The sequence below is a fragment of the Urocitellus parryii genome, chromosome 9 (assembly GCF_045843805.1).
Source record: "Urocitellus parryii isolate mUroPar1 chromosome 9, mUroPar1.hap1, whole genome shotgun sequence".
Lineage (NCBI taxonomy): Eukaryota > Metazoa > Chordata > Mammalia > Rodentia > Sciuridae > Urocitellus > Urocitellus parryii.
Genome location: NC_135539.1, coordinates 116706658 through 116732813, shown reverse-complemented (window position 1 = coordinate 116732813; position 26156 = coordinate 116706658). Strand labels below are relative to the sequence as shown.

The 26156-nt window shown below is 51.6% G+C and overlaps 2 protein-coding genes across 2 annotated transcripts in view; both read right to left on the bottom strand.

The window, feature by feature from the left end:
* Positions 1 to 9389, bottom strand: part of Cacna1s (calcium voltage-gated channel subunit alpha1 S) — a 62484-nt gene extending 53095 nt beyond the window's left edge. The window contains exons 1-2 of the mRNA XM_026397116.2: positions 9010 to 9389; positions 7363 to 7468 (exon numbers count right to left, since the gene is read on the bottom strand). Coding sequence (XP_026252901.2) covers positions 7363 to 7468; positions 9010 to 9161 — 258 coding nt within the window. The 5' untranslated portion in view covers positions 9162 to 9389. The remainder of the gene's footprint in view (positions 1 to 7362; positions 7469 to 9009) is intronic.
* A 1315-nt stretch (positions 9390 to 10704) lies between these two features.
* On the bottom strand, positions 10705 to 11310 carry Ascl5 (achaete-scute family bHLH transcription factor 5). The gene has a single exon (XM_026397103.2). It carries the CDS (start codon positions 11308 to 11310, stop codon positions 10705 to 10707), a length of 606 nt encoding a protein of 201 aa, XP_026252888.1.
* Positions 11311 to 26156: the final 14846 nt, after the last annotated feature.

The following is a 26156-nucleotide window of genomic DNA, read 5'->3' as shown; positions in this document are numbered from 1 at the left end:
TAGAGCGCGTAGTATCCTGCAGATGTGACCAGGTATGGGAGGAGACCTGGGGCTCCCAAGAAAGCAGGCTCCAGCCTTGCCCAGGAGTCCTGACCTAATGAGGGTGCAGGGGACCTGTGACCTGGGGACTCTGGCACTACCAGAGACCTAGGGCCTGGGCACCACCTCGGGCAGGAGGAGTGACTGCAAGCACTGACTGCTGTTGAAGGTCCCTGCATCCGGGGGGAAACGGGTACAGGATTCAAACAGACAGGGGTTCGTTTCTCGTACACCTCAGTGCTGGGCAGGGGATTCGACCTTGCTGAGCCTCTTTTCCTATTTTACAGATGAGGTAAGTGCCACTTAGAGGATGTGAGGTGCCCTTGGCTGTGAAGTCCCCACCCCACCTGCTGGCCTGTCTAGTCAGCCAGCCTGACGGGCTGACCCCTGTGGCCACACTGTTCACTGAGTGTCCAGCACCTGGCATCTCCCTCACCCCTCAGCCTCCAGGTTTGGAAAGTGACCTGTTGAGGAATGAGGAAAGTGACTATATTTAACCCAATGAACCCAGGCCAAAGAGACGCTCCTGGAGTGGGCCTCTCTGGCCATTGGACCTCCCCCAGTGGGGCCTTCATTTCTCCAGCCCCCTCAGCTTGGAGAGAGGGTCTAGATAAGGTGGGGGGCTGAGAGCCACAGGAGGGTTCTGCACTCAGGGTCAAATGGGGAGGCGGGGGAAAGCAGAGCTGTCGGGCCAGTGCTGTCTTGGGTAATTGTGATAATCACCGTTAAGCCTTATTAAGGTTAGGGGGATGCTAAGTGTGTCCCAAAGTGGGAGCTGAGCCCCTGGCAAACCCTTGTTAAGCATGGTCAATTCTCTGCATGGTGGCCCAGGCTCTGACCACCCTGTGCCCTGCAGGTCTCTGAAGTGCAAGACCAGAGCTGACGTCCTCCTGAAGCTCCAGTCTCTCCAGATGGCGAGGTGGAGCCCGCCACAGGCCACAGGAGCTAGTGGGCACATTCCAAACCCTATAAAAAGACAAACGCCCTGGCTGCCGGGGCTTAGGCTCCAGCCTTGCGGAGGACGCTCAGCAGCAACCTGAAGCCCAGGAATGTCACAGAGGCCTGGAGGGCTCAGTGATGCCCTAGGGGCGGTGGCTGCTCTGGAGCTTGGGAGGGGCTGACTGGGCAGCAATCCTGAGCCCACCCACCCACACAGGCAGCAGGCAACGCCCAATTGATGGCATTAAAAAAATTTTTCCAGAACTTGGAAATAAGGCAAGAGGAGGGCACCAGATCCTCTGTGATGTCGTACTGGAACAATTTATAATGGGCCTGGCCAAGGATTATTTAAATAAGGCAGGGTTTCTCAACCTCAGCCCTAATCAACATATAATTCTGTGATGGGGGAGGGGGTTGTCCTGTGCATTGCAGGATGTTTGGCAGAGTCCCTGGCTTTGACTAGATGCTAGATGTGCACAGCCCTACCCCCTGTGTGATCTCAGACTTTGCAAAAGTCCCTTGGTGGGCAAATCCCCTCCTGCCCCCTCCCACAACACCACTGACCTGGGGGTATCCCCCCCCCCCATAGAAAGTCACTCCGTGGTGACAGTTTCATGTGGTGACAGTTTCATTGCCCTGTGGGGCATTAACCAGCTGCTGGTCTAACCTGGCTACCGGGTTCCACTTTCTCCACTATCATAAAACTTCTGCTCCTCTAGTTCTCTGTAAACCAGCTTTACTCTCCTGCTCATTCCCTGATGAGTCAAATTTATTTTTGACACATGCTCCTTCTATATTTTAGTCAGAGTTACATTTTCACTTTTTGAAATTCATCCTTTGATGTAGGATTGCTTTAAGGATGGAAGAAGATAAGAGACCCCAAACACTCCATTTCCAGTGTTGTCTCAGTAGCCCTCATAGTTGCTATTGCGTGGTCACACAGGTCCTCTCAGGTTGGCCAAGGCTGGAATGGTGACCCTCCCAGCAGTCTCCTTTAATTCAATCAGGGGCCCTCAGAGGTGCAGAACCTCTTCAGACCTTGGGGTGCAGACAGGGGCTTTGGAGAGTTGGGACTGGGCCTGTGGGCAGGTTCTGGGCTCTAGTCTGGGCTTCCAGTGATGCATGTGGACGCATCACTTCCCTTCCTGTTGGCCACTCCCTGTGTCCATTCCATCCTCCTGTTTCTCTGACAGACAGCGTCCCCTTTGTGATTTCCTCCCCCAGCCTCCAATCTCCTGGGAGAATTCTAGGAGGGACTGTGCTAGCCACAGCACCCCACCACCACCCCAGGCCCAAGACAGGCTTCCCTCCTGGGCAAGTACAAGCAGGCCTAGAGGCTGAGGCTGGTCACTGAGTGTCCATTCCAGCCCTGGGCAGGCAGCAACTCCAACCAGGAGAAAACCCGGTTGCCTTGAGTGGCAAGGACTATGCTAGGCCCCAGGGAAGCACAGAGGGTCTTCCTCCTCTCTCCTCTTCTGATGTCCAGAAAGGTAACCAAGAGACCCACCCAGAAAGCCAGCAGGACAGTGTGCAGCATGTGCAGTGACTTCACCGCCCTGAGCCTCAGTTTACTCATCTCTACGAATGAGAAGAATACCATACCTTCCTCACGGACGGTAAGCATGATAAGCACTTGAACAAGGCCTGCTCTGATGCCAGCCCTCGACCAATCCCGGATGTTGCTGTTCACGAGGATGATGGTGACTTACTGCAGAGTGGGAGGAAGGACTAGGGAAGCTGTTCAGATAAACTGGATGTTTTGGAGAAGGTGAAGGATTAAAGAGAAAACAGGGACAGGTGGTGGGTGGGGTGAGGAGGACTTTTTATTTTATTTTAAATAATCCTCTGGTATAGCTGTTGGGGGGTTATACCCTTTCCAGGACAATCTGGGGATCTCAGTGACCAGGGGCTTTCTGGATGGAAAGGCACTGAGGCTTGGCTCTGAAGCACTCTGGGACCTGCACAATGAAGTTCCTCAGGTTGAAAGATAAGGCACTACAAACTTGAAAGTCTTGACTCATCCAGAAACTTCTCTCAAGTGTACAGTGCTATCCAAATGAAGGTACTGAGGGAATAGAGAGGTTGTATAACTTGTCCAAGATTGTGCACCTCATACATGGACCCCAGAAGCATACCTCCTAGCTTGGAAAACCATTTCCTAACCACCACACAACATTGCTTTTCCAACCTGGCTGACTTCAGACCCCAAGTCCACCCCCCCCCCAGTGTGATGTCATTCACTTGGTCAAGATGTCAGCACCCTGATTCTCTTCTTGCTACCCTCTCACCTACCCTACGATGTATCCTGGAACTCCTTGCTCTCCCTGGGTCTCAGTTTCCTCTTCTGTTCAGGGAAGATCCAGGCCCTTCTAACTGACATAGAGCAGTCAGTCAGAGGGGTCTCCCAGCCCCAGGAAATCCAGGTCCATTGTCACCAAATGCTGGATGGAAGAGCAGGAGAGGGACCTGGAGGGGATGTCCCTCCCACAGTCAAGCATGCTAGCACCCCTGTCTCTGTTCACACACCTGAACTTCAGGAAGACTTCTGTGCCTGCCACCACCATCCCCACCCCTTCTCACCCTGGCTACCCTGGCATTTATCAAAGCGAGGAAACCTCTGTCATTAACTCTCCAGCCTGCAGAGCCAACTGCCCATGAGTGGACAGTCACCTGCACCCCGGCAGGTCCACAGCTGAACTGGCTCTAACTGCCTTGCAAAGTGACACCACCATCTGCTCTATCATCCATCCTGAAACCCAAGTGTCACCCTTGTATGACCCCTAACCCCCTCCTACCCCCATCCCCACCCCACATGCAGTCAGTCACCAAAGCCACTAGGGTTGCTCAATGCTGTCTCTTCATTCATCTCCACCACCTCTGGGTTCAGAGTCCCAGTGGCCTCTTTGTCCCTCTTGCTGCCTCCCCATCTTACCACAATCCATGCTCCATGTGGTGGCCTCACTTTCTACATCCCACCTTGACCTCTATCTCTTGCCTCCAGCCCTTTGCCACATGGCTACCTCCACCGGGAACCCCCTTCCTGCCCGGTTCCTCCACCACACTCTCCGTCACACTCCCCAACCTTGTCCGGGCCCTGTCACAGGTAACGGCTTCCAGGCTCCCCACACCTGACACCTCATATTCTGTGCCCTGGCTACAAGTGAAGTAGTGCCAGGCTTTCCCCCTTAACAGGGACCTATCACCTTAACCCACACTGGACAGGTTATGATTCCAAGGGTATCCCAGCATCCTCTCTGAGAGATGCTGGGTACTTGAATGGCAGATGGCTCAGCTTGGCAGATCTGCTCACCGAATGAGCTATGGCACAGTCACCCTAGGGTGGAGACTGTTAGATCGGTGGCAGCGACTTAGAACAAAGCAGCCCGTGCGGGTAAGGAACATCAATCAGGCACCGGCGGAAAGGCCTGTCAATCATCAGGATCTCCTGGCTAATGCCTATCAATCAGCAGGACTCCCTGGCCAATCCTGGAGTTCAGCCAGCTCCCCTGACCAACTCCAGAGGGACAAGGAACTCTAAAAACACTTTTTCCTGTCCCAAGCCCTTCCCTTCCTACTGTGAGCCCCATAAAAGTCCAGTCCGGTAAAGCTCCCTCGAGGTTTCTCCTCGGACCCTCCTCCTGTCCACTCTGCCGGTCTGATCGAGTTCCACCTGGGAGTGATATCCCAATAAAGCCTCCTTCGGTGGCCTTTTAAAATCTGCCTCCTTTGGTTACTACCTGCCTCACCTGATCTTACAGGGACAACCATGGTTTTACCCTTTCTTAAGATACCAAAGGACCCAACCTTGATTCTCCCCTAGTTCCTGCACCCAGGTCTCTGCCAGGGGTCCAGGGGGGCCAGAGCATAAGGAAGCAAGCTGAAAGCCCATCTTTGAGGCAGGGAGGTGGCAAGACGCAGGAGCACAGTGTGAGCCAAGTCCCAAGCTCCCAGTGTGTGCTACTGTCTACAAGGACTTTACTTACAAAATAGAAATTCAAGGATAAACTTAATTAAAATTTTGATTGTATGTCTACAGAGCATTAAGCCTGAAGCCTGGGGCCCTCCACAGTTCACACGGCCACAAAGCTGGCCCCATCCTCATCCCTCAGGTCGCAGACTCTGTCCCATCCTTTGGAAAGCCTCCCCAACCCCTAGTATCCAGTAGGCCATCAGAGTGTCCCCAGACCTCACATATTGCCCATTTCATTTTCACTACCTCTTTAATTGGTTTAATTGTAATTACTTGTTTAACTTATTTTGTTAATTAAGTTTTGAAGATAGAAACTATGTCTATTTGGTTCACAGTTACATCTCTAGTAGGTGCCAGGGATATTAGAGGTACTAAATATGTATTTGTAGAGTGAATGAGAAAGTTAATGCAGAATTAGGTCTCCCCTCTTAAAAGCTATGGGTCATTTTGGACAACAGGGAAGTCCCTAACCTTTTACAGATATCTACAAAGAGGCCAGTAGTATGAGAGACAGGTAAAAACTTAACTTCCCTTCCTTCTGTCCTGTCCTCCTCTCTCATGTCCCTCTTGCTGGGTGTTGTGGAAATGAAAGAATAATTGACAAGAGGAAGTGAGGAGGCCTCAGGCAGAAGCTGGCTGTGTGATCTTGAGTATCTCCTGCTGTCTCTGGGCTTCACAATGAAGGGATCAGATTAGGGTCCTTCCTTGAAGGCTAATAGCCCCAGGAGCTCTGACTTGCCAAGTGACGCCTGTGGCTCTGGAAAGGCTTCCGGGCAGCTTTCTCTCCCGTGGACCTCACCACCCTGTTTCTATGAGCTGTCCACCTAACTCATGGTGTTTCAAGATGGGAGATGACATAACCATTAGGGTGCAATTTGACATTCTCTGGGGAGAGCAGGATTTCTTGCAAAAGCAGTCAACTTCTTAAGCAGCGCACATGGAACTGAGGCCCAAGAGTATGACTTCCCAAGGGGACGGTGGACCCAGAGTCCTGCTTAATTCAGACACACAGAGAACTAAGTCTACCTTGTGGAAGTACCCAGCTGCCCCAAGACCTTCCCCACCCACTGAGGTTGCACAGGCCCTGCCTCCTTTAATCCTGTTCTTCCACCTTCAAGAGCTTGGGTTTTTCTACTCACAGAAAGCACACATTTAGAATCCCAGCCTCTCCCCAACTCAAGACAGGTTCCCATGGAAACCAGCAGGAGGAGAGGCAGAGAGAAACTGAGGATGCAGGCCAATGGGCCCCTCCCTCCTGTCCCCTACAGTTTCGGCGCAGGGAAACACCACGTTGAGATGGCAGCTTCCTGGGACCCAGGGCCCCACCCTTGTGAGATGAGGGTTTCTCTAGAAATCCTCCTGCTGTCTCCACCTTGGCAACACAGCGAGTATAGGAGCAGAGCCCAAAGTCAGAAATCTGGGTTTGAGGCCCTGCCTCAAGGCTTGGATAGGGGTGACTCTGGACAAGGTAACAAAATGTTCTTAGGCTAGTTTTCTTGTCTTTTTTTATTTTTAAGAATATTTATTATTTATTTTAGTCATAGTTGGATACAATAGCTTTATTTAATTTATTTATTTTTATGTGGTGCTGAGGATTGAACCCAGGGCCTCGCATATGCTAGGCGAGGGCTCTCTACCACTGAGCCACAACCCCAGCCCAAAGTTTTCTTGTCTTTTAAACAAGCCTAATAATGTTACTTACTCCACAACAGTAATTATGAAGATTAAAAAAATGCAATAATATAAACTACTTAGCATAGAGTCAGGCAGCTGATAAACACTTAAAGAATGTGAGCCATCTTTATTATTAGCTGACTTTTGGGTAAGAAAGTGAGTCAACTTAGAGAAAAGCCTCAGCGTTCACAGGCAGAAAGCAGAGTAAGGTGGGGGGAGGTAGGATGGCCTGATTCTGGAAAATCCCATCCAGCTCTGGAATTGGACAGTTCATTGTATCATTGGGAGGGGTGGAGAAACAGTGGTATTATAGAACTCTAAAGCATGTTCTTTCTTCAAATTCTTAGGTCTAACACTCCCATTAGGCAAGCTCATGGAAGCAAATTCCTTCTGGATTATATCCAGGACAGGGGAATTACATCCAACCTCCATGGCCCATTGGCTGATCTTACAGAGGCTCAGTTTCCAGCTCTGTCAAATGGGTGTCAATCTCAGTGTGGTTGTTGTGAGGCTGTCATGAGTGTTCTCTGGGCATAGTGAGGCCTGCTCGGTGCAGGCTGATGATGTCACAGAATCTGGGATGAGCAGTTTACCCTGCTGCCCTGCAGGGGGTGGGGAAGGCCAAGTGCATCCTCAGGATGATGAACCACTGGTGTGTCCCACCAGGACAAAGTCCTCCAGGGCGGTGTACCCTGCCTGGGACTGCAGTCTGCGGGAAAGGGGACAGAGGGCCATCTTACCAGGCCGAGGTTCAGAGTATTGTTGTCATCTTCAGGCATGGGCAGGTACACAGCCAGGGCCACACAGTTGGCAAAGATGGTGAGCAAGATGATGGTCTCGAAGGGTCTGGTGCCAGGGTTAAGGAGCGCCTGAACTGGGGTTATAATGCCAGGGGGATGGACAGGCTCCTGGGAACCCTTCCCCACTTTCCAGCCGGGTTCCCCGGAGACCTTGTTCCCTCTCATCAGGAACAGGTAACTTCCACTTAGACTCTCAGGGACTGCAAAGGCTGGCACCCAGTTGAGGGTCACTGAGCTTTAAGGGCTAAAGAGTCTTCTGGTTGTTCCACCCTCAGTGCCCACCCCCTGCCCCAAAGAGCTGTGGCTTCTGAGATTTTTGTCCTGACAACCTGTGGGGGCTTATCCAGAGAAATGGCAAGAGAGGCTGGGGGCTGCTCTAGGTTCAGACAAAGTCCCCCACAGAACAGGGGCTGGAAAGAGGGAAGACAGAGACATGCAAACCAGGGTGCATATGCTTCACCCGCCACCAACCACCCCACTCTCCAGGCATTGCAGTGGTCTGCCTGGGCCCCTGCCTATCTTGACTTTCACACCTTAGGAAGCAAGCCTGTGGGGGGAGTTAGGGAAAGAGGAGCAGTGTGGGTCATTGGTGTGTGGTTCTGGGGAAGAGAGGTGGGACACAGGGCAGAGGCCTGCAAAAGGAGAAGGCTCAGAGGAAGAAGGTTGGAGAAAAGGAGGCAGCTGCCCAGTAGTCTGCTCCGACAGCAGACAGGCAGGGAGGGAGAGGCCAGGGTTGACGTGGACTGGCAACTGTAGCTGTGGGGAGCAGGGCTGACCCCCACTCTAAATATCTACTTGGCCCCATGTCCCTCTTGCCCTTCCAGTTGTCCCTCAAGCTCCTATCTTCAAGGAACAGCTGGTGGGAGCCCACACTTCCAGGGCCCTTCAGAATATTTCAAATTCTCCTGACCCTCTCCCTAGGAATCCACTTGACCCAGGCCCCCTCCTCTCTGCAGCTTCTTCCTCCTTCCCCAAATAGTCCAGATATTTTCAGCGTTCTTCCTCCCAGAGCTCATGTAAGCAGAAAGGGACTCGAAATCCCTGTCCCTGGGGTGGTATGTCTAAGCCGAAGCAGCCAGGCTTGGAGCACCGAGAGCAGGCCTCTCTTCAAACCCATTTCTCCCCCTGCTTCATCCCCAGCTGGGACTGGGCCCCAGAAGAAGCCTTCCCACAGCCACTCCTGATCTTCTCTTTCCCCCTCTCATCAAGGGTGGGATTTTCTCAAGGGGCTACTGTAGCTCCCCCTCACCATCTTAGTCCACCATGAGACAATGATTTCAAAACTCTAAGTAGCGTCCCAAGATATGGATTTGGGCATAGCTGGCACAGTCCCTATGAAACAGGCACCTCCACGGGTCGCCAATAGCCTCTCTGACTGTCATCTAGGACCTGAGTGGGAAGCCCTCCCACTCCTGCCCTCTTCTCCAGTGTGGGGGGACCTTCCTTCCCCAGGGTGTCTCAGGTTGTTCTGTGGCAGTTTACCCCATTCCAAGTCCTTAACCCTCAAAGTTTGAGCTCTGTGACCACCACACACTCCTCCCCCACATCATGCACCCCCTCCCTAGTTCTCGAGGCCTTGAAGGATACTTCCATTCCACAATGCTGATACAGGCCTTCCTCAGGGGGTTCTGGAGGGTCAGGCAGAACAAGGCCCGGGGTGGCCTGGGCAGAATCTCAGGAACAGGCTTCTTGGGCTGCTTCTTCTTCGGCCCCTCGTCCTGGGGTGAAGAGGGCTCCATGGCTTCCCTGGCAAACTTGCTTTCCCTGCTCCCCCACCCCACTGCCCTCTCCTCCCTGCTTCCCTGTGTCCCCAATGCCCCCCGCCTTGGGGACTGGGCCTGGCTGAGCCTGTCCTGCTGAGCCAGCCAAGCAGGGGCGGGAGTGAGGGTGGAGGATTTCTCTCCCTGCTCCCAGCGAGTAAAATTAGCCTCCACTCAGCTCCCTGCTGCCTGGCCTGAGAACCTGAGGCCAGGCAGCTGTCATTCCTTCGAGACCAGCCAGTGACATCCCAGATTGTCTCTCAGGAGGGTAGGATGGTGAAGGGAGGAATTTATACACAGATCTGAGATGGGGCAGGCCCAGTGGGAGGCAGGATGGAAGGTTTCCAGGCTGGACCAATAGAGTTTAGGAAGGGGTAGCCTGGGGCATGGAGTGTCACCCTTCAGAATGGCCTGTCATACAAAATTAGGATTCCCCACCCCAACCCTAGGACTTCCCCACCCCAGTCCCAGGACACTGTCCTGAGAAAATGGTGGGCAGCCTAGCTCCATGATCCTCCCCAGCATTCCACTCCCATCGCAGGACCTGCAGGGATCAGGCCAAGATCCCTCCCATCCACCTTCAACACCACCAGGCCTGCCTCTTGTCAGGGAAACATTGAACCCCTCCCATGGGCTGGACGTCTCCCAGGACGACCTTGAATGGGCACACCTCTGGTATGGCACCTGCCCGCTGTGTAGTGACCCTGGCTTTTTACCTTTCTTCCCCACTCTCTCCCACCCCTACCTGTACCAGGGTGTTTTCTCTCTGGGACTCTGGCCCCTCCTGTGCACAGTCTCCTGGCATAGACTAAGATCTCTGGAAAAAGTTTATGGACTGTGAGAGCTAGCAGAAAACTCAGCCCTCCATCACAGTAAGGTCTTTGGGTTGGGTGGGCCAGTGAGAAAGGGGCATGGGGTGGGGGTGGGGGTGGGTCTAGACAATGATCCAGGAATCACAAAAGTCAACAATGCATTTATTTAGCCTTTTGGTGCAAACACAGTGCTAATGGACCCCAGAGGTTTATAAGTCTTAGGGGGAAAATGCAGTTCTCATTCAACCTGGGGAAAACCTGAGAAGGCTACACTGAGGATTTGGGGAGGCGGGGTGATGGCCCTCCATCAAGGAAGCCAGAGAGCGCCACCTGTGGTGCACACACACATCCCATCCTTCCAAGCTGGCTGTTCCATCGAGGCTGAGTGCAAAAGCAGTCTGGCCTCCCTCCCCTCCCTTTGGGTTCCTCTCCCAAGTGGTAACCGGTCGTTAGTATCTGAGGCCATCTTGCGGAGGGTCGGGGCATGGCGCATTCAAATCGGCTCGCTTCCCGCGCACTCTCAGAGACAAGGCTGCGCTGCGGTATGGAAGACAGAGCGACACGCTGGCCCCAACTAATTTTCCCAAATGCGGGCAGAGGCAGAGAGGGGGGAGGCAGGTCCGAGGATGACGGTACCGCGAGTGACCCAGCAGCGCGCACGATGCTCCCCAGAATGGGATGGTGCCTGCGGAGGAGCAGCCACTGTCCGATCAATGGCTGGATTCCTCCGACTCGAGAAAGGGCGAGGAGGAGAAGCAGGAGGACTCGGTCGACTCGGGCACCAGAGAGTGGGGCGCTCGGGCCCCGCAGTCGCCGGGGCAGTCCGGCTGGAGAGCAGCTGGCCCGATGCCCGGGAGGCTGCGGGTGGAGGCTGGGGCCGCCCCGTCGGGGGCCGCGCTCAGCAGCTCCTGCAAGTACTTGATGTAGCGGATGGCGGCGCGCAGCGTCTCCACCTTGCTGAGCCGCTTCTCGGCCAGCGCGCCCGGGAGGTGGCCGCGGAGGCGCGCGTAGCCCTCGTTGACACACTTGACGCGCTGCCGCTCGCGCTCGTTGCGCTTCTGGATGAAGGCGGGTTCGAAGGGGTAGTCATAGACCCCAAAGGCTCCGGGGAAGGACATGTAGGGGAACACCCCCGCGTAGGCGTCGTAGTAAGGTGGCTCCGCATGGCCTGGGTACAGCAGGAAGGGTACGTTACCCAAGGACTCGGCCGGGGGCAGCGGCGCCTGCCTGGGAGGGGGCACAACACCCAGTTGCATGCAGCTGGGGGGTCCCATGGGCCTCCGGTCCACCAGGGCCCGGCAGAAGTTATCGTTCATGGTGCTGCGTGGAGCTGGACCCAGAGTGATACCCTCACTGAATGGCCCCTATGTGGGGTCTGCAAGGTCCTGACACAGTAGACAAGTCACATCAGCAGCAGGAGCTCTGGAGCACCAGGATTTACTAGGTCCTCTTTTTGCCTCAAGGTGGCTTCCGGGGACTCCCTAACGCCATCCATTGCTTGGGACAAGTGTGGCCACTCCCAGAGGCTCAGAGGATATCCTTTCCCATCCAGCTTATGGTGCTGTGGATCTCCGAGGGCCCTGGCCCTTCTTCCCTGCACCCATGGGTAGGGCAGCTGAGCTGCTCGCTCTGCCTCCTTCTGCAATCCAGAATGGGCACCTTCCACTGGCCCTAGCTCCAAGCCTCCATGCCAGGGGTCCCCTAGTGCTTGGTTCTTATTTTTCTTGGACTCAGGAATCCCCAGACTGTTTAGGGGCCCGAACTGTCAGAAGTGCACCGGCTCAGCAGAGGGGTCCCGGGAAACGTTTCTAAAAAGGAGAAGAGTGAAAATATCAGTTAGGAAAAGTCTGCATTAGGGACTTCTTTGTGACACGCTCATCTTCAGAAGGGATTGTAGCATCATGCAGGGAAGCCACAGAGGCTTTTGCAGAGGTGGAAATCTGGGTTAAAAATCTTGTGTTTGCCCCTTAATAGTTGGGTCATGGTTTCCATATGTGGAGACATTAAAAATATCCTTCACAGAAGATTAGTAAGAAATGAGAATCAAATGAGAAAATATATATATCCTAAAATCCCTCCTACAGTGTATGACTGATAAAAATACCCAGTGACCACTTTTCAGACCATTTGCAAGATCAAATATAACAATGCCCCATAATGTTATTTCCTTTGAAGATGGGGATCAAATTTATTATTTCCTGGGCCTTACATTTAAAAGTGGCTCAGAAACTGCCTATTGAATTAGCAGTAGGAGCCCAGAAGCAATCACAAGTTACCCACAGGATATCACTCTTTGTTGAAGGAAGTGCATCTTTCATTACAACAAACTCAGGTGTCACTGGCACTTTTGAAGCCCTCTGTCCAGCAGAGACACAACCACTAATCCCTTTCTGTGTCCACTTGGGGCCAGGATATGCCGTCTCCCTCTATCCTGGGTTTCTCCTTCATGGCTCTTTACAGAGGTGCCTATTCTTTCACCTCTGTGTGCCCAAAGCCTAGCCCAGCCGATGGCAATGTAATACGTGCTGCAGAAGCCTATGGAATACCCGAGAGGGGATTAGGCAGAAAGCTGGGCTCGTCAGGGTGGGACTTAATTACATGTAGCCTTTCCAAGGTTTTAGAAAGCTGTTATTTCAGAAATAATTGGTCTGTGTTGGGTTTAAGTGCCACCAAGCCCATCACCTGTGGTTATCAGATCCAAGGAAGTGTCTTTTTTTTTTTTTTTCTAGAAGTCTCTGATCCTGTTGTCCCTTCCTGTGTGTGTCTACAGAGTCCTTAACTGCCATCTCAGCACTAATCACATCATCTTGTCTTCACGGAAATTCTCGGGTTTACTGAATGAGTGAGCGAGTGGGTGCTGCATCTCTCACAGAGTGTCATGAGGCTTTGGACAGTGGGCAAGGCTTCTCCATGAGACAGAGGGACCAATTCTCTCCCCGCTGGGGAGGCGAACTCAGTTTCTCAAGAGTCTTCTGCACTTTGTTGCCTTGTTCTTTTGCAGGCCCAAGTCTAGGATTGTCCTCCATGCTGAACAAGAACCCCTACCCCAACTCCCACACCCCCCAGAATAAACAAGGACTCAAAGCATCCTGGGGCTTGGTGCGGCTGTCCATCCCTGCAATCCCAGGGACTCAGGAGTCTGAGGCAGGAAGACTGAAAGTTCAAGGCCAGCCTTGCCAACTTAGTAACATGCTTTGTCAAATAAAAAATAAAAAAGGGCTGGCGATATAGCTCAGTGGTAAAGCACCCCTGGGTTCAATCTCTAGTATGGAAAAAAAAAACCTCAAAAAACAAAAACAACCATCATGGAAACTCACATTTGCACTTGTTTTTATGTTTCTTTTTGCACTTGCTTTTAAGTGGAAGAAGATGCATGAGACATCAAGACAATTTAGTCTATCCCTTCCCCTCTCCCCATCGTTTTAAAGAGACAGTTCTAGAAAATTTCTCCCAAACTGATTCTTGGCTCCACCAGAACAGTCTCCTGTTACACTGCTCATTCCTGACTCACTTCTTGGCTAATGTCTCCTTGGGTTTTGGAGGCCTCTGTCCACTTTTCTGCTTTGCTCAATCTTGCCATCCAAAGGGGAGGTGCAGACCCATTCCCACCCTGAGAGCCTGGCTTTCCAGCTCTTGACGTGGGTTTTCAAAGCTGTGTGTTCTGAGACGTCACCCAGTGTGAGCACCAGGGTGGGTAGGCTTTCACTTTCATGGATAATCCTCTCTGTCCCTCAGTGCTGGGCACATAAAGGGTGCTCAAATTATTGGCTAGAAGTGCTCTTCTGTAACAACTTGTGTCCCATACTGTACTCCCTCCCATGATCCCCATCTCTTTATAGTTGATGTCATTATCAAAGTTTTATCTGATACAGGTTGGAAATTTATCTTAATGATTATTAATAAATTCAACTTACTTTTTGCTCAGGTTGAATCAATATTCATAACATTCATTTAAAATAACAGCTTACATATTCTTTATATTTTTTCCCTAAAACTATACAGAAAAATGATTCAGGCAAGAAACCGCACAGCAGGACTATTTCTTAGCCTGTTCTGTCTTTACTGTTAGAAAGAGAAGCACAGGTAGGACACACCTGTGAGTGAATTTTGTTATTCTCTAACACAAATCCTCTGTCCCAAAGCAGAAACTGAGCCACATGGTGTAGACCATTACCATGAAGGGGTATGATATTCATTCATTAAAGACTTACTGAGGAACTTCTAAATGCAGGGATGACTACAGGTATTGGGATAGATTGTAGTAAAATAATGATAATTACTGCAATTGTTACTTATGACACTGTGCTAAGGGATGCGTGTGAATCATATTTGAATTCTCACGGCGTTCTTCTGAAGTAACTGTTAACATTATTCACTTTTATAGGTGAGAAAACTGAATGCCTAGTTATCTTGAACTAGTAAATGCTAATTGACTCTATCCAGCTTCTTTTCTCCTTCTCCTGGTATTTCTCCTACTGCCTCTCATCTGATCGAAGGATCAGAAAGGCTTGCACTGACCTAAAGAAAGGATGTTATTAAATTATGATTTCTGTTGGAGGGGTGTTTGCTGCAGATTAAAAGTATATTGTTGTTATGTTTTTTCTGTTCTGGAGAGAGGTACTGAAGGACACCTTGGTCATCCTTGGGAAGGCAATATGCCTTCAAAAATGTTCTTCAATGTTGCCATGGAGTTCTGTTGCTGGAAAGATGACTGAGGCTAGCACCAGGAGCTTAGCCCTGGGAGCCTGATGAGGAGGTCCCTTGCCTAAGCTTAGAAAACCCAAGGAGGAGCTGTGAGCGGCAACTTTCCCATGGACTGCTTCCTACACTGGGCAGAACCAGCCGTCAACAGCGCCACAGTGTGGTGGCAAGGAAAAATGCAAGTAGCGAATGGGAGAATATTGCAGGAAGTCCTACTGCTCCCTTTAGGGGTTGAATCCCCTTCCAGATCTTTTAGAAAAATCAGAACAAGGAAGAACCCTCATGTTTGCCAAGATGTATTAATTTTCTTCTTGAGTTTTTGAAGCAATTCTCAACACTTAAACTTTCATTATATTCAACAAAATTTGCATAAATGTATTTTGTTATTGATTTTGAATTAAAATTAGTGCATTGTATCAGGCAACTTCCTAGGCAAAAGGGTGGTTCTTATATTCCCTATAGCAGCTTCTCCTCCACATGTTAACTATAATAGAAAGAATATAGTTGATACAGGGAATGCAATTGACTGAATTATATTATGTGCATGTCCAAATATGCAACAATGAAACCCACTAGTATGAATAATTGTAAAGCACCAATGAAACGAATTTTAAAATATATTTTAAAAAAGAATGTTATGGAGTGAACCCATTGATTGCCTCAAGTAGCCATGGACTGTTACCTGCAGACAGTGCTGTCTACTCTTTCAAGGGGACTTGGGTCTCCTCTGGGATTGGGGGCACCTCCCCAGCTCCCCAGCTCTGCTCTACTCTCATCTACTTTGCCCTGGCAGCAGGAGAGCTGATGTGCTTGGCAAGAGGTACCTGAAGTTCTTCTGCAAGGCAAGCTCCAATGAAATTTCCCTTTTATGTCCATGGTGTGTGACAGTGCTATCCCATACAGCTAGAGGAGGGTCAGCTATCACCAGATAATGTGTAAAGAACTTTATAATCTTAAGTCCAACTTGCAACAGAGAGGGGAAGTGGTCACTGGGGGTCTCCTGGGCCTCTGTCCCAATTTTTGCTGCTTCTAATTGTGCCCCGCCAACATAGGCCCCTTCCTGTTACATGCTTCCAGAGGCCCTAACTGTGCACACCAGCCAGGAACAGATGGCACATCATTGTAACTTGCTTTGGCTGGTCATCCCTGTCCCAACACCCTCCCTGGTGCCCAGTGTTCACTGGGTCCCCATTCATCCTTTCTCCAGCCTTATATTCTTGGTGGCCAGTGGGCAGTCCTAGCGTCCTCTCTCTAGAGGTCTTTCTGACACTGTCCCCGAGCCCAGGTTGTAAACTGTAAACACAAGACCTCTAGTCTTAAACTTCATCATGGACCCACAGAGTTCAGGCTCAGTAGATATTGTTGATGGACACGGCGAGAATTGGCAGAGGCAGGGGTGAACTTTGGGCAGGCTGGGTCACTCACAGAGCAGACACCGTAGGTCTATCTTCCTCACTTTTCTGACTGCTGTTTTTGCTGGGACAAGAATTAGGTGTCTGAGATCAGAAGTTGGCTGAATATATGCACCAGAAGACTGAGGTTCCAAAGAGGTTTGAGGCTAAGTGTGTTTGTCATGGTTCCTCTGCTTCTGCCATCACTTGGGGACACCCCTGACAGGTGCTCAGTCCACAGTGGTGCTTTTCAGCAGCAATAAAACTGCTTCCAGGACCCCCCACCCTCCCTTCTATTCCTGCTGCCAAATATCTGGAGAAGGACCCAAAATGATAACTCCGGCTTTGTGGCATCCTCTCACCCAACTTCCTGCCTCCAAGTAAGTTGGTTCCCAAAAACCTTTTCCCAAAAACCTTTCTGCCATCAAATAATTTGGAAAAAGCTGCCTATATTCCATCCTCAGAGATCAAAGGGGCACATTAGCCTCTCAGTGGCCTTGGAAACCCTGCAGTAAAGAAACCTATTTATATTTAACCTAGAAATTCTAAATAGACTACAGACTTTTTTTTTTTTTTTTTTAAATCCTAGCCATGTGTCATGGCACATACTGTAATCCCAGTGACTCAGGAGGCAGAGATAGGAGGATCACAAGTTTGCAACTTAGCAAGACCCTGTCTCAAAATAAAATATGAAAGGGTTGGGGATGTAGCTCAAAGGTAAAGATCTCTGGGTTCTATCCCCAGTACCAAAAAATAAAATAAAATAAGAAATCCTTAAGCCTACGAACATCATACAGAATGTACTGCAAGAGATTCTACCTTAAAATATCCAGAATCATTTTTTTTTAAAGAAATGCCACCATCTTCCTTGAGCATCTTACAGACTGAAATATTTCTTGGGTAACTTGCCACTCCCACCATATACACATTAACACCCCAAAATACAATTCAACATACGCAGTCATTTCAGACTCTTGATGATGCTGCATGGGGAGAAGTATCTACCTCCTTTGGTCACGTGAAGGAGGACAGCCAGGCCCCATGACCATGAATTCATATGTATCCTTGGGGGCTAAAAACAGCTGGTGCTTCTGGGTGGACACAGGGCAGGTGTGTTCAGTCCCACTTGCCCCTTGACCTGCACCCAACAAGGCAAGTGGTATATGAGGGCCTCAGCCCATGGCCTGCACACTGCCCTCTGCGCTTGCTCTCCTGCCTCGGGGTCTGGAAACCTTTGGTTGGTCCCAAGCCACTTCTTTCACCAGAAAGAAAAAATCATGGAGAAAGAATCACAGAACTTTGGCACAGACTGGCCAAGTCAAGCTCTCAAACATGGCGTCACTTTGGTGAGAATCTCGAGGAAGAGGAGCAGGAATGCAGGAAGGCTAGTGTGGAGTCGGTCGGTGCCTTCTGGGGTCTGCCACTTTGTTTGGAACTCTGCTTCCTCACCTCAAGTCATCCTCACACCTGGGAGGAGGTAGGCATCCCTGTTTCTGTTTACAGAAGAGGAAACTGAGGCTCAGAGAAGCTGGGAGAGCCACTCAGGGTCACACAGCTTGATTGCAATTTTCCAGGGTCTGTTTGTGTTGCCACATGAGGATTTTCTTGGCTGGTAAGGGTCTTCAACTTTTATAGGAGTCGTGATTACCACAGGATCTCCTGGGAGCCAGAGTTGGGTGAGGGACTTGGTCCTTCTTAATTCTCTGTCACCTGATTTGCAATTTTGGGGAGTCACAGAAAGACATTCTGAGAGGTATCTACCCGCTTACCAGGCTTCCAGCTCTGAGCCCCTCAGGATGCTTGGAGGAGGGCCTAAGAGCATCTCACTGCCCGGAGTCCCAATGACAGAAAAATCTGGAGGTAGGAGTCAGAGGGTCAGGTCACACTGCTCCCAGTGGATCCCACCTCTGCCTGTGCGGGTGGAGGAGCCTCAGCACAGCTGCTGATTTCTGTCAGCTTCTTCGGGCGTCCTCATCTGCATATGGGGGTGGGGTTATAGTGCCTACTGCACAGGTGACTATAAAGATAAAGGTCATGTACAGAGACCACGTGGCACCCTCCAGGAGTTGCAGCTCTTGTCCATCAAGCAGGAGTGACTTTGGAAAGAGTTGCAGCTCTAAGACTCTTGGATGTGGCTGCAAAGACCCCAAGATGGCCAGTGCCTCCCAGCAATGTGGCAGCTGGTCAGGACCCTGATGGCCACCTCTAGTACCTTCCCATGGTCACAGCTGTCCTGATAGAAGTCAAAAGGAAATGTCTATATATTAAAAGCCTGATTTTCCCCCTTCAAATGTTTAAATGAAAGGAGGAACTGAATTCCAATAATTCTAATAAGTTGAAGGTATTGGCCATACCCCTCCTGGCCTGTCAATCACCAAATGTCTCCAGAGCTCTGACCAGGACCTCTGCTGTGGGCTGGGGCTCTGCTGACAGCCTCAGCCTTCAGCTTAGAAGAAGGTAGGACCACATGGCAGTCGCTGGGCCCCATACACACCTGGCACTTATGTGCCACACTAACTATTGCAGGCCTGCTAGGAAATGCTCACCACAACACTGTGATGTCAAGACTGATGGTGTCCCCAGCACATAGAGTGGAGACCAAGTCACAAAGTGGCTAAGAAACTTGCAAAAGGTCATCAGCTGGAACAGGGCAGAGCTGGCATTCAAATCCAGGCAAGTGGGCTCCTTATTAAAGACCGCTTGCTGTATGCAGGGCACAGAGAGACCAATCCACTGGCGAGGTGAGAGCAGAAGGAGTCAGGAGGAGAGAGTAAAGCCACCGAGCACCGTGTGAAGAAGGGTACTGTGCTCCTGAGTTCCCAGAGCTGGCATGAGTGGCGGTACTGTGTGCCCAATATACCCATGAGTCGTTTTATGACCAAATGAGTAAGCTGGCTAAGTCACTTGTGAATTTTAAAGTTCCAGGCAAATATCAAAGGATTATCATTATTAATTTTTGTGACTGCCATTTTAAAAGGAGCCGTCAGCCACTGGGTAAAGATGAAAGCAGAAAGTGCCAGACCGTTTCTCCAGTATCATTTCAAGCCTGCAGAAAAAAATTCATTCTTGTGTTTATCACCAGGAGACCTGCTACCTTCACCTTCAGAAACAGAGAACTACTGGCTCAGGAGTCACTGAGAACTTGAAATTTGGAGCATGCCTGGATCAGAGAACAATAGCTAACCCTCACATATAACTCCTTCCATGCCAGCCGCTATTCTAAACGATACACACTCATGTGCCTACATACACTCATTCATTCACTCGTTCTCACTACAGGGTAGGTACTACTTTATGGATAGGAGAATGGAGACCCAGAGAGATAAAGCAACTTTCTCCAGGCTGCACAGCTGATAAGTGTTGAACCTGAATTCCAAGAGAACCTGGTATATATACCCTTTGGTACTAGTGTATCATCATCATCCTGTTCAGGCACAAGTTTTCCTGGGCCAGAAAGAATAAGACTGAAATTCAGGAGAAAATGTGCCCCATACATTACTCCTACTGCTCCCATCAGGCCCTTGTCCCTGCTGTCAGATGCATTCAAAAGAAGGAGAAAGAGGCCGTGGCTTAGAAGCCAGGACAACTGGACTCTTGTCTCAAAGCCACCCTAAGTGTGCTAATGTGATTCAGTGGACAAATCTTTTAAGATGCAACTGCTCCTTGCCATTCAGAAAGCAGAAATACCTCCACAGGAGGCCATCAGCCTCAATGCCCCACTGGTGTCGGGCTGGCAGGGGACACAGGAGAAGGGAAGGGAAAGGACGGGGCGGTGCTGGGCAAGCTTTGAGAGGAAGCCCAGCATCTGACCTGATTTCCCAGGGGAGCTGCTGCCTCCTGCTGTCCCCGTGCATCCTGCTTGGATCCCTGCCTGCCTGCAGCACTTCTGAATTCGCCAATGCTCATTTCAAAAAGGACAAAAAGAGAGAAAAATCACCCTGTGGATACCCTGGAGGCCCGGTCAGGATGAACCAGGTTGTTCTGTAGAAGAATCGGCTTTGCCCAGAAATGCAGGCTGGGGATTGAACCCAGGGGCACTCAACCACTGAGCCACACCCCCAGCCCTATTTTGTATATTTTATTTAGAGACAGGGTCTCACCAAGTTGCTTAGTGCCCCACTAAGTTGCTGAGGCTGGCTTTGAACCTGTGATCCTCCTGCCTCAGTCTCCTGAGCTGCTGGGATTGCAGGTGTGCACACCGCGCCCCATGGTGCACCACTGCTGTCCCCTCTCTGCAGCAGCTTTCTCCATTCTGAGCGTGGGCTCAGGGAGACCCTTCTTCCGGGAGCATGAGCCTCACCTCTCCACCCACCGAACCCCCCCCCCACTTTAGGAACCTGTGTGGGTTGCTTTATGCTCCCGGAGTCTCCCTGCCCGCTCCTGTGTCTATTCTTTTTCTTTTTCTCCCAAATCCTAGATCCTTTGCATGTTGGTCCCTCATTGGCCACAGCTGACTTGGGGCACTCCCGCTGTGTCCTCTGGCCTTGCCACACACTGCCGTCTAGGTCTCTCTCAAGGAGAAGGCATTCTGGAAGGGCAGGAGCTGACCTTATGCACCTCTGCCTCCTGCAGGACCCAACACTGTGCCCGATACTCTGGTGGTGCCCAAGAAGCTGCCCAAAGAGCACACGTGCTTCAGTGGCCAGGCACGTGGTCCTGGGCCTGTGACACCCATCCATGCATGGTTACAGCAAAGGAGGCGCTCTCCATAAACTGAGTCTGCCTGGCCTAACATCTGCAGCAGAACAGCTGTGCCGAGGTCAGGGACCTGAAAATACAAAACTCAGCCACGCAGACTGCTTTCTTGGGAAGGATAAAAAGCACCGGCTCAAGGGGAGGAGATTAACAGGGAAGACCCTTTGGAAGGGGAGGTGTATTAACAGGGAAGGGGTATTAACAGGGAAGACCCTTTGGAAGGGGAGGTGTATTAACAGGGAAGATCCTTTGGAAGGAGAGAGCCACTTACTGGGCATCACCCATATCCTAGCAATTTATTTAATCCCTTTAACTTCCCTTTCTGGTCACTTTTTATCCCATTTTACAGACGGAGAACTAAAGCTCTGAGAGCTTAAGTGAATTCAAGGCAAGATCATATTTCTAGTAAATAGCAGGATTAAAATAATACAATATATGGTTTTCATACTGTGTTAGTTACCAAACACTTTACCCACGGGATTCTCACAATAGAGTTATGAAGCAAAATGCTGTTGTTAACCTATTTAACATATGCTGGATAAGCAAATAGCCTGTGGTCACACAGCTGTGCAGTGATGGAGCTGAGTTTTGAGCCCAGACAGTCTGCTCAGAGGCTTTACCCCTCACCACTGCCTGGCATCTCCCAAGTTCAGCCCTCTCCTACCTGGAACCTTCGCATTTTAGCTCCTTATCAAGAAAGCCTTCCCCAGAAGATTTCTACCCAGAAAATCCATGATGTCATCTCTGGACACTGACAGGCCAAACCCAGTGGGCTCTCCAGAGGACAAGTCCATGGAAAAATTCCTGGCTGGTGGCAATACCCTTGGCAGCACAGCTAATCTCCCCTTCCCCCCTGGGAGGTGGGCGCAGCAACCCCAGCCAGCAGGTGGCTCGGCTCTGCTTTCCTTTCCTTTGGGTAGGAAAGCCACCGGGTGACTAAGCCCTGTATAAACAGTGCTCCCAGCCTCCCTCCTCCGGCTGAGGGACATCTCTATTTCAGGACGGAACTCTAGGGCCTCATCCCTCAGCCACCACTTTCGCGCGTGGTTACCGGTTCCTGGGGTTCCCTCCTCCAGCACCGCGGCTCCTGGGCCTCCAGGGGGACGGCAGAAGCTCCCGTGCTGCTCGACTGTCCTGCAGGGCCTCTGGCAGCCTCTGGCCCGGCTTCCCTGTCACAGCACCAGGAGCCAGGTACACTTTACCTGATTAAGTTTCAAACGGCGACACACCCAGAGGAGGAGGGAGGAGGGGTGGGGGCGCCTCTGATCTGGGACCGGCTCCCAAGGAGGAGAGAAGGCCACTCCTGGCCTGCTGTGATTGGCTGCCCCAAGTCCAGGCAGGAGACATGTAGCTCTGGGCTGGCGCCTAGGAAGAGCAGAGATGTCCTCAGGCACTGCCCTGCTGGAGGCCAGGGGGGAGGACATGTGTGGCCCAGGGAGCGGGGCAGCCCAGGTACTCTCCGATGCCCTTGTGCAGCCCAAGGGCCTTGAACACAGGGTCTCTGTGGCAGGGGAGGACAACTCTGGCATGGCTTTCAGGACACCAATTTGGGGGTTGGGTGGTCACTGAACACTCCTGGGGTTGAATGGAGGACAGGAGGGCTGCTGTGGCTCTCTAGGACACAGCTCCAGGGCTGGGGGGGGGGGGGGTTCTTTGCACAGTCAGCACTAGCTGGGGACTGCAGGGCACAGAGAGGCACGTTTGCAGAATGTCCAAAGCAGGAGCAGCTGGGCCCTTGGAGGCGACCCAGGCCATGGCCCTTGGGGGTCAGCTGAGGAAACTGGTGTCCAGGGGCAGCAGGTAGCTGGTGTAGCCTTCTGCAAAGAAGTCCCAGCTCCTTCTGGTGGGAACCACTGATCTCCGGAAAGCCTCATGATAGCAACTTCGAGAACAGGGGTCCGGCCTCTGCTGTCCCACAGGCGTGCCCTGGGGAGTGGGTGGGGCGCCAACAGGACCCTTCTGCAGCTGTGGGCAGACCCCCTCCCCCCAAGACACGTTAAGAATGATAGACAACTGTGCCTGCAGCCAGTGTCTCACTCACACACACACACACACACACACACACACACACACACACACACATATCCCATGAGATGAGTTACTGTTCCCATTTTTCAGAGGAGAAAATGGAGACAGCTTGATGTGCCCAAGACCACACACAAGAAGGGTCAGGGCTGGGATTTGTCGCTGGGCAGCCCAGCTCTGTGGCCACACTCCCAGCCACGCCCCCACAGTTCCTTGCTGGGTCAGGAAGGTCCAGGGAACCTGGTTTGGGGCACCTCTGCAGCAGCACAGTCTCAAGAAACCCTCTCCTGGCCCTTTTGTCCCCATCTCACCAGCCAAGGGCCCAAAATCTAGAGAGAGCCAGTCACCTAGAGATGTTGCCCTGAAGGTGCCTTGGGTGGCATTGTCCAGGGCCCAGGCCTGCAGTATTGACACCATGCTCCTTCCCAAACTCCTGACATCTATGGGGCCATTTGTACTCATGGTTCACCTAGTATTTTTCTTTACATTTCTCACTCCCCTGCCCCTTTCACTTGTCTCTAGCACCCATATTCACAAAATCATGAAGCATATATGCTTTTTCTAAAACACGTTAAAATAATCACATAAATACTTGAGTAAAAAGTAGTCTTCCATGTACCACTTCAAATTGCCTTGCTCATGTGAACTCTATTCTGGAAACCCTGGCTGGTTTAATGGGCTTCTCAATCATCTGGAGAAGCAAGGCTTAGAGACAAGATCTACCCTACCCGAGGACCCACAGCAAGTATCAGTGCCAGCTCCAGGGCCAGGGTTCCTAAGTCCCAGCTTGGAGCCTTGACCCTTCATGTCCCCATTGATGCAGTAATCTGAGGAGCCCCTAAACCTCCAGAGCTCAGCACCTTCAGGGCCTGCCTCTAACCTGCTCTATACTCAGCTCCTTGCCCCGGGAGGGAAGACCAGGGGCTGCAGGGCCTTCTGCCAGCTGAGGGGGCTCCAGGAGAGCTTACCCCTGGGAAGCTCAGAGTTGAAGCTCAACAAAGGTGGGGTATAACTGAGGGACAGGGGTTCTGGAGTGTACGGGCCCCTGATAAAGGTGAGCAGGAGGACTCTGCTGAACTCACAGGGCCTTGACGGATGGGTGGGACGCTACGCCATGACAGTGTCATCGTGCTAGTGTCATAGTGCTGTGGGTAAGATCAGCCAGCCCTGGCTGGGTGCCTCCAGTGAGGGCTGCTGAAATAGTCTTTGACACTTTAACATGTTCCTTACAACAGTCCCGCGTGCAGCTAGTTGGCATCCCCGTTTTGCAGCAAGGAAGGGGGAGACGAGTAGGGTTAAACCTGACTCAGTGCTGCTGAGCTATTAAGGAACAGTTAGGGTTCATGCCCGGCTGCTGGGCTGAGCTTGGGGTCTAGCCACCCCCCTTGCTTCCCTGAGTGGAGGCCTGGCCTTCTTGGGGAGCATCTGCCCGCCCCCTACCTGGCAGCCATCATCTGATGAGCACTTACTCCAGGCCTGGGCCACGGTACTGACAGACAAGGGGACTGGCTCAGAGTGGCTAAGGGGCTGCCAAAGGGCTCAGCTGGGCTGGGAACTCAGGCCGATGCTGGCTTTCGGGCGCCCACACTGTCTGTTTACTCCACCTACTGACTCCCGGAGCCTGTAGGAGGTGCTGTGCTGCCAAAAGCAACTGTCATAGCAGTCACCAAGCCTGGGCTGGGGCTCCCTCTTCCAGGCCTTCAGCTACTTCTTGCAACTCTGCTCTCCCCTGGCCCTGCCACACCAAGCAGGGATGGAAGCGGGGAGCTGGTGAGAAGCCTGGGCCAGCTCTGGCCCAGGCCTAAACGAAAGCCTCAGAGGGCAGCACAGGACCAGTGGCCTGCCTAGACCAAAGACCCAGCACCCACCTAGTAAGCATGTAATTGTAGGGACATCTAATTGCCCCTCTTCCGAGGGCTTGCGGTAACTCCTTCCGACTGGTTCTGGACCAAAGCCAAAGAGGCAGGCAGATCATGGCCTTGAGGCCTGTTAGTCTTCAATAAAACAGTGGTGCCTTAGGAGTTAGGGGCCCCAGGAAGTTCTGAAAGAGGAAGTGATGTGGTCAGGTTAAGGGCAAGGTCTCTAGGGGTTCCTAACAAAAACTGCAATATCGGGAGTGAGAATTGCCCAAGGCTTGTGCTGGGGCAGTGACAGTATGGGGCAGGGGAGGAGAGAGATTCCAGAACTATTTGGAAGAAGAGTTAGTGGGACTTAGTGAGTGGCTAGATGTTGACAGGTACAGACAGGGAAGAATTGAGAAAGGATGGCTCCGTGTTTCTGACTGGAACAGCTTGGTGGGTGACGAGGCTGCCAACCAAGGTAAAGAACATAACAGGAGCTGACCGGGGGCAAAGGGAGCAGGCTGTGGGGCTCTCAGGGGGACTGTCCAATGGAGAGCCAGAGAGACACATCTGGGGCACTGGGTCAGGCCTGCACTATAGACAGAGTCTGGAATGAACACCACGAAGCAACAAAAGAGAACAAACTCCCAGGGAGAGTATTTTGATGTTAAATTTCAGATTGAGCCAACCAGGCTGAGAAAGGAAGTCTGGGAAATAGCAATGTTCAGCAAGTGATGGCTGGTCAGAAAGAGCATGGGGGCCCGAAGGCCAAAACCACAGAGGCAAAGCTAAGGGAGAAGGCTCAGCAGTAAAATATAGCAGAGAGGTTCCCAGTAAAATATAGCAGAGAGGTTCCGACAGATGAGAACCAGAGACATCCTCTGTGACTGGCAATTGCAGAGCCATCTGTGACCTTGCTGAGAACTGTTTTAGTGGAGCACAGAGGGTGAGGTCAAGCTGCAGAGGGCATGGGTGAGTGAGTGGGAATGGATGGTGGAGGGCGTGGGGACAGGGAAGGGACACTCTGTAGCTGCAGCTGGGTGTGGAGCCCTAGAAGATTCTTTTCAGGGCAGGAGACTTGAGCATGTTAATAGGCTGAGGATGGGGTGGGGAATGGGGTGAGGTTAAAGAGATGATGGTGATCCAGGAACTACCATGGGAGAGTGGGTTTGTTTTGGGCAGGAGAGACACACTATCGCCAAGACCATAGCAAAATTGGTCATGAATGTGAATGACAAATTTGCAGACAGGGGTAAGGAAATTGAGGTCACACCTACAGGGCCTCTTTTCTTGAAGTAGTATGCAAGATGTTCTAGGATGGGGTGAAGAGAAAATACTGGAAAGTTTCCCAGTAGTCTTGAAAGTGAACCTCAAGAAATGGTGAATGGCCCCATGGGGGGTGGGGCATGTCCCCACTCAGCCTCTTATAGCAGCCCTGAGTAGCCCAGGGAGGACTAGAGAAGTCAGGCTGGGCCGGGTTGGGGTTCTGCTGGCAAGAGCACAAGGGAG

Bases quoted from the DNA above. Each gene is read 5' to 3' on its own strand.
- Ascl5 (XM_026397103.2), bottom strand. From the start codon at position 11,310: ATGAACGATAACTTCTGCCGGGCCCTGGTGGACCGGAGGCCCATGGGA.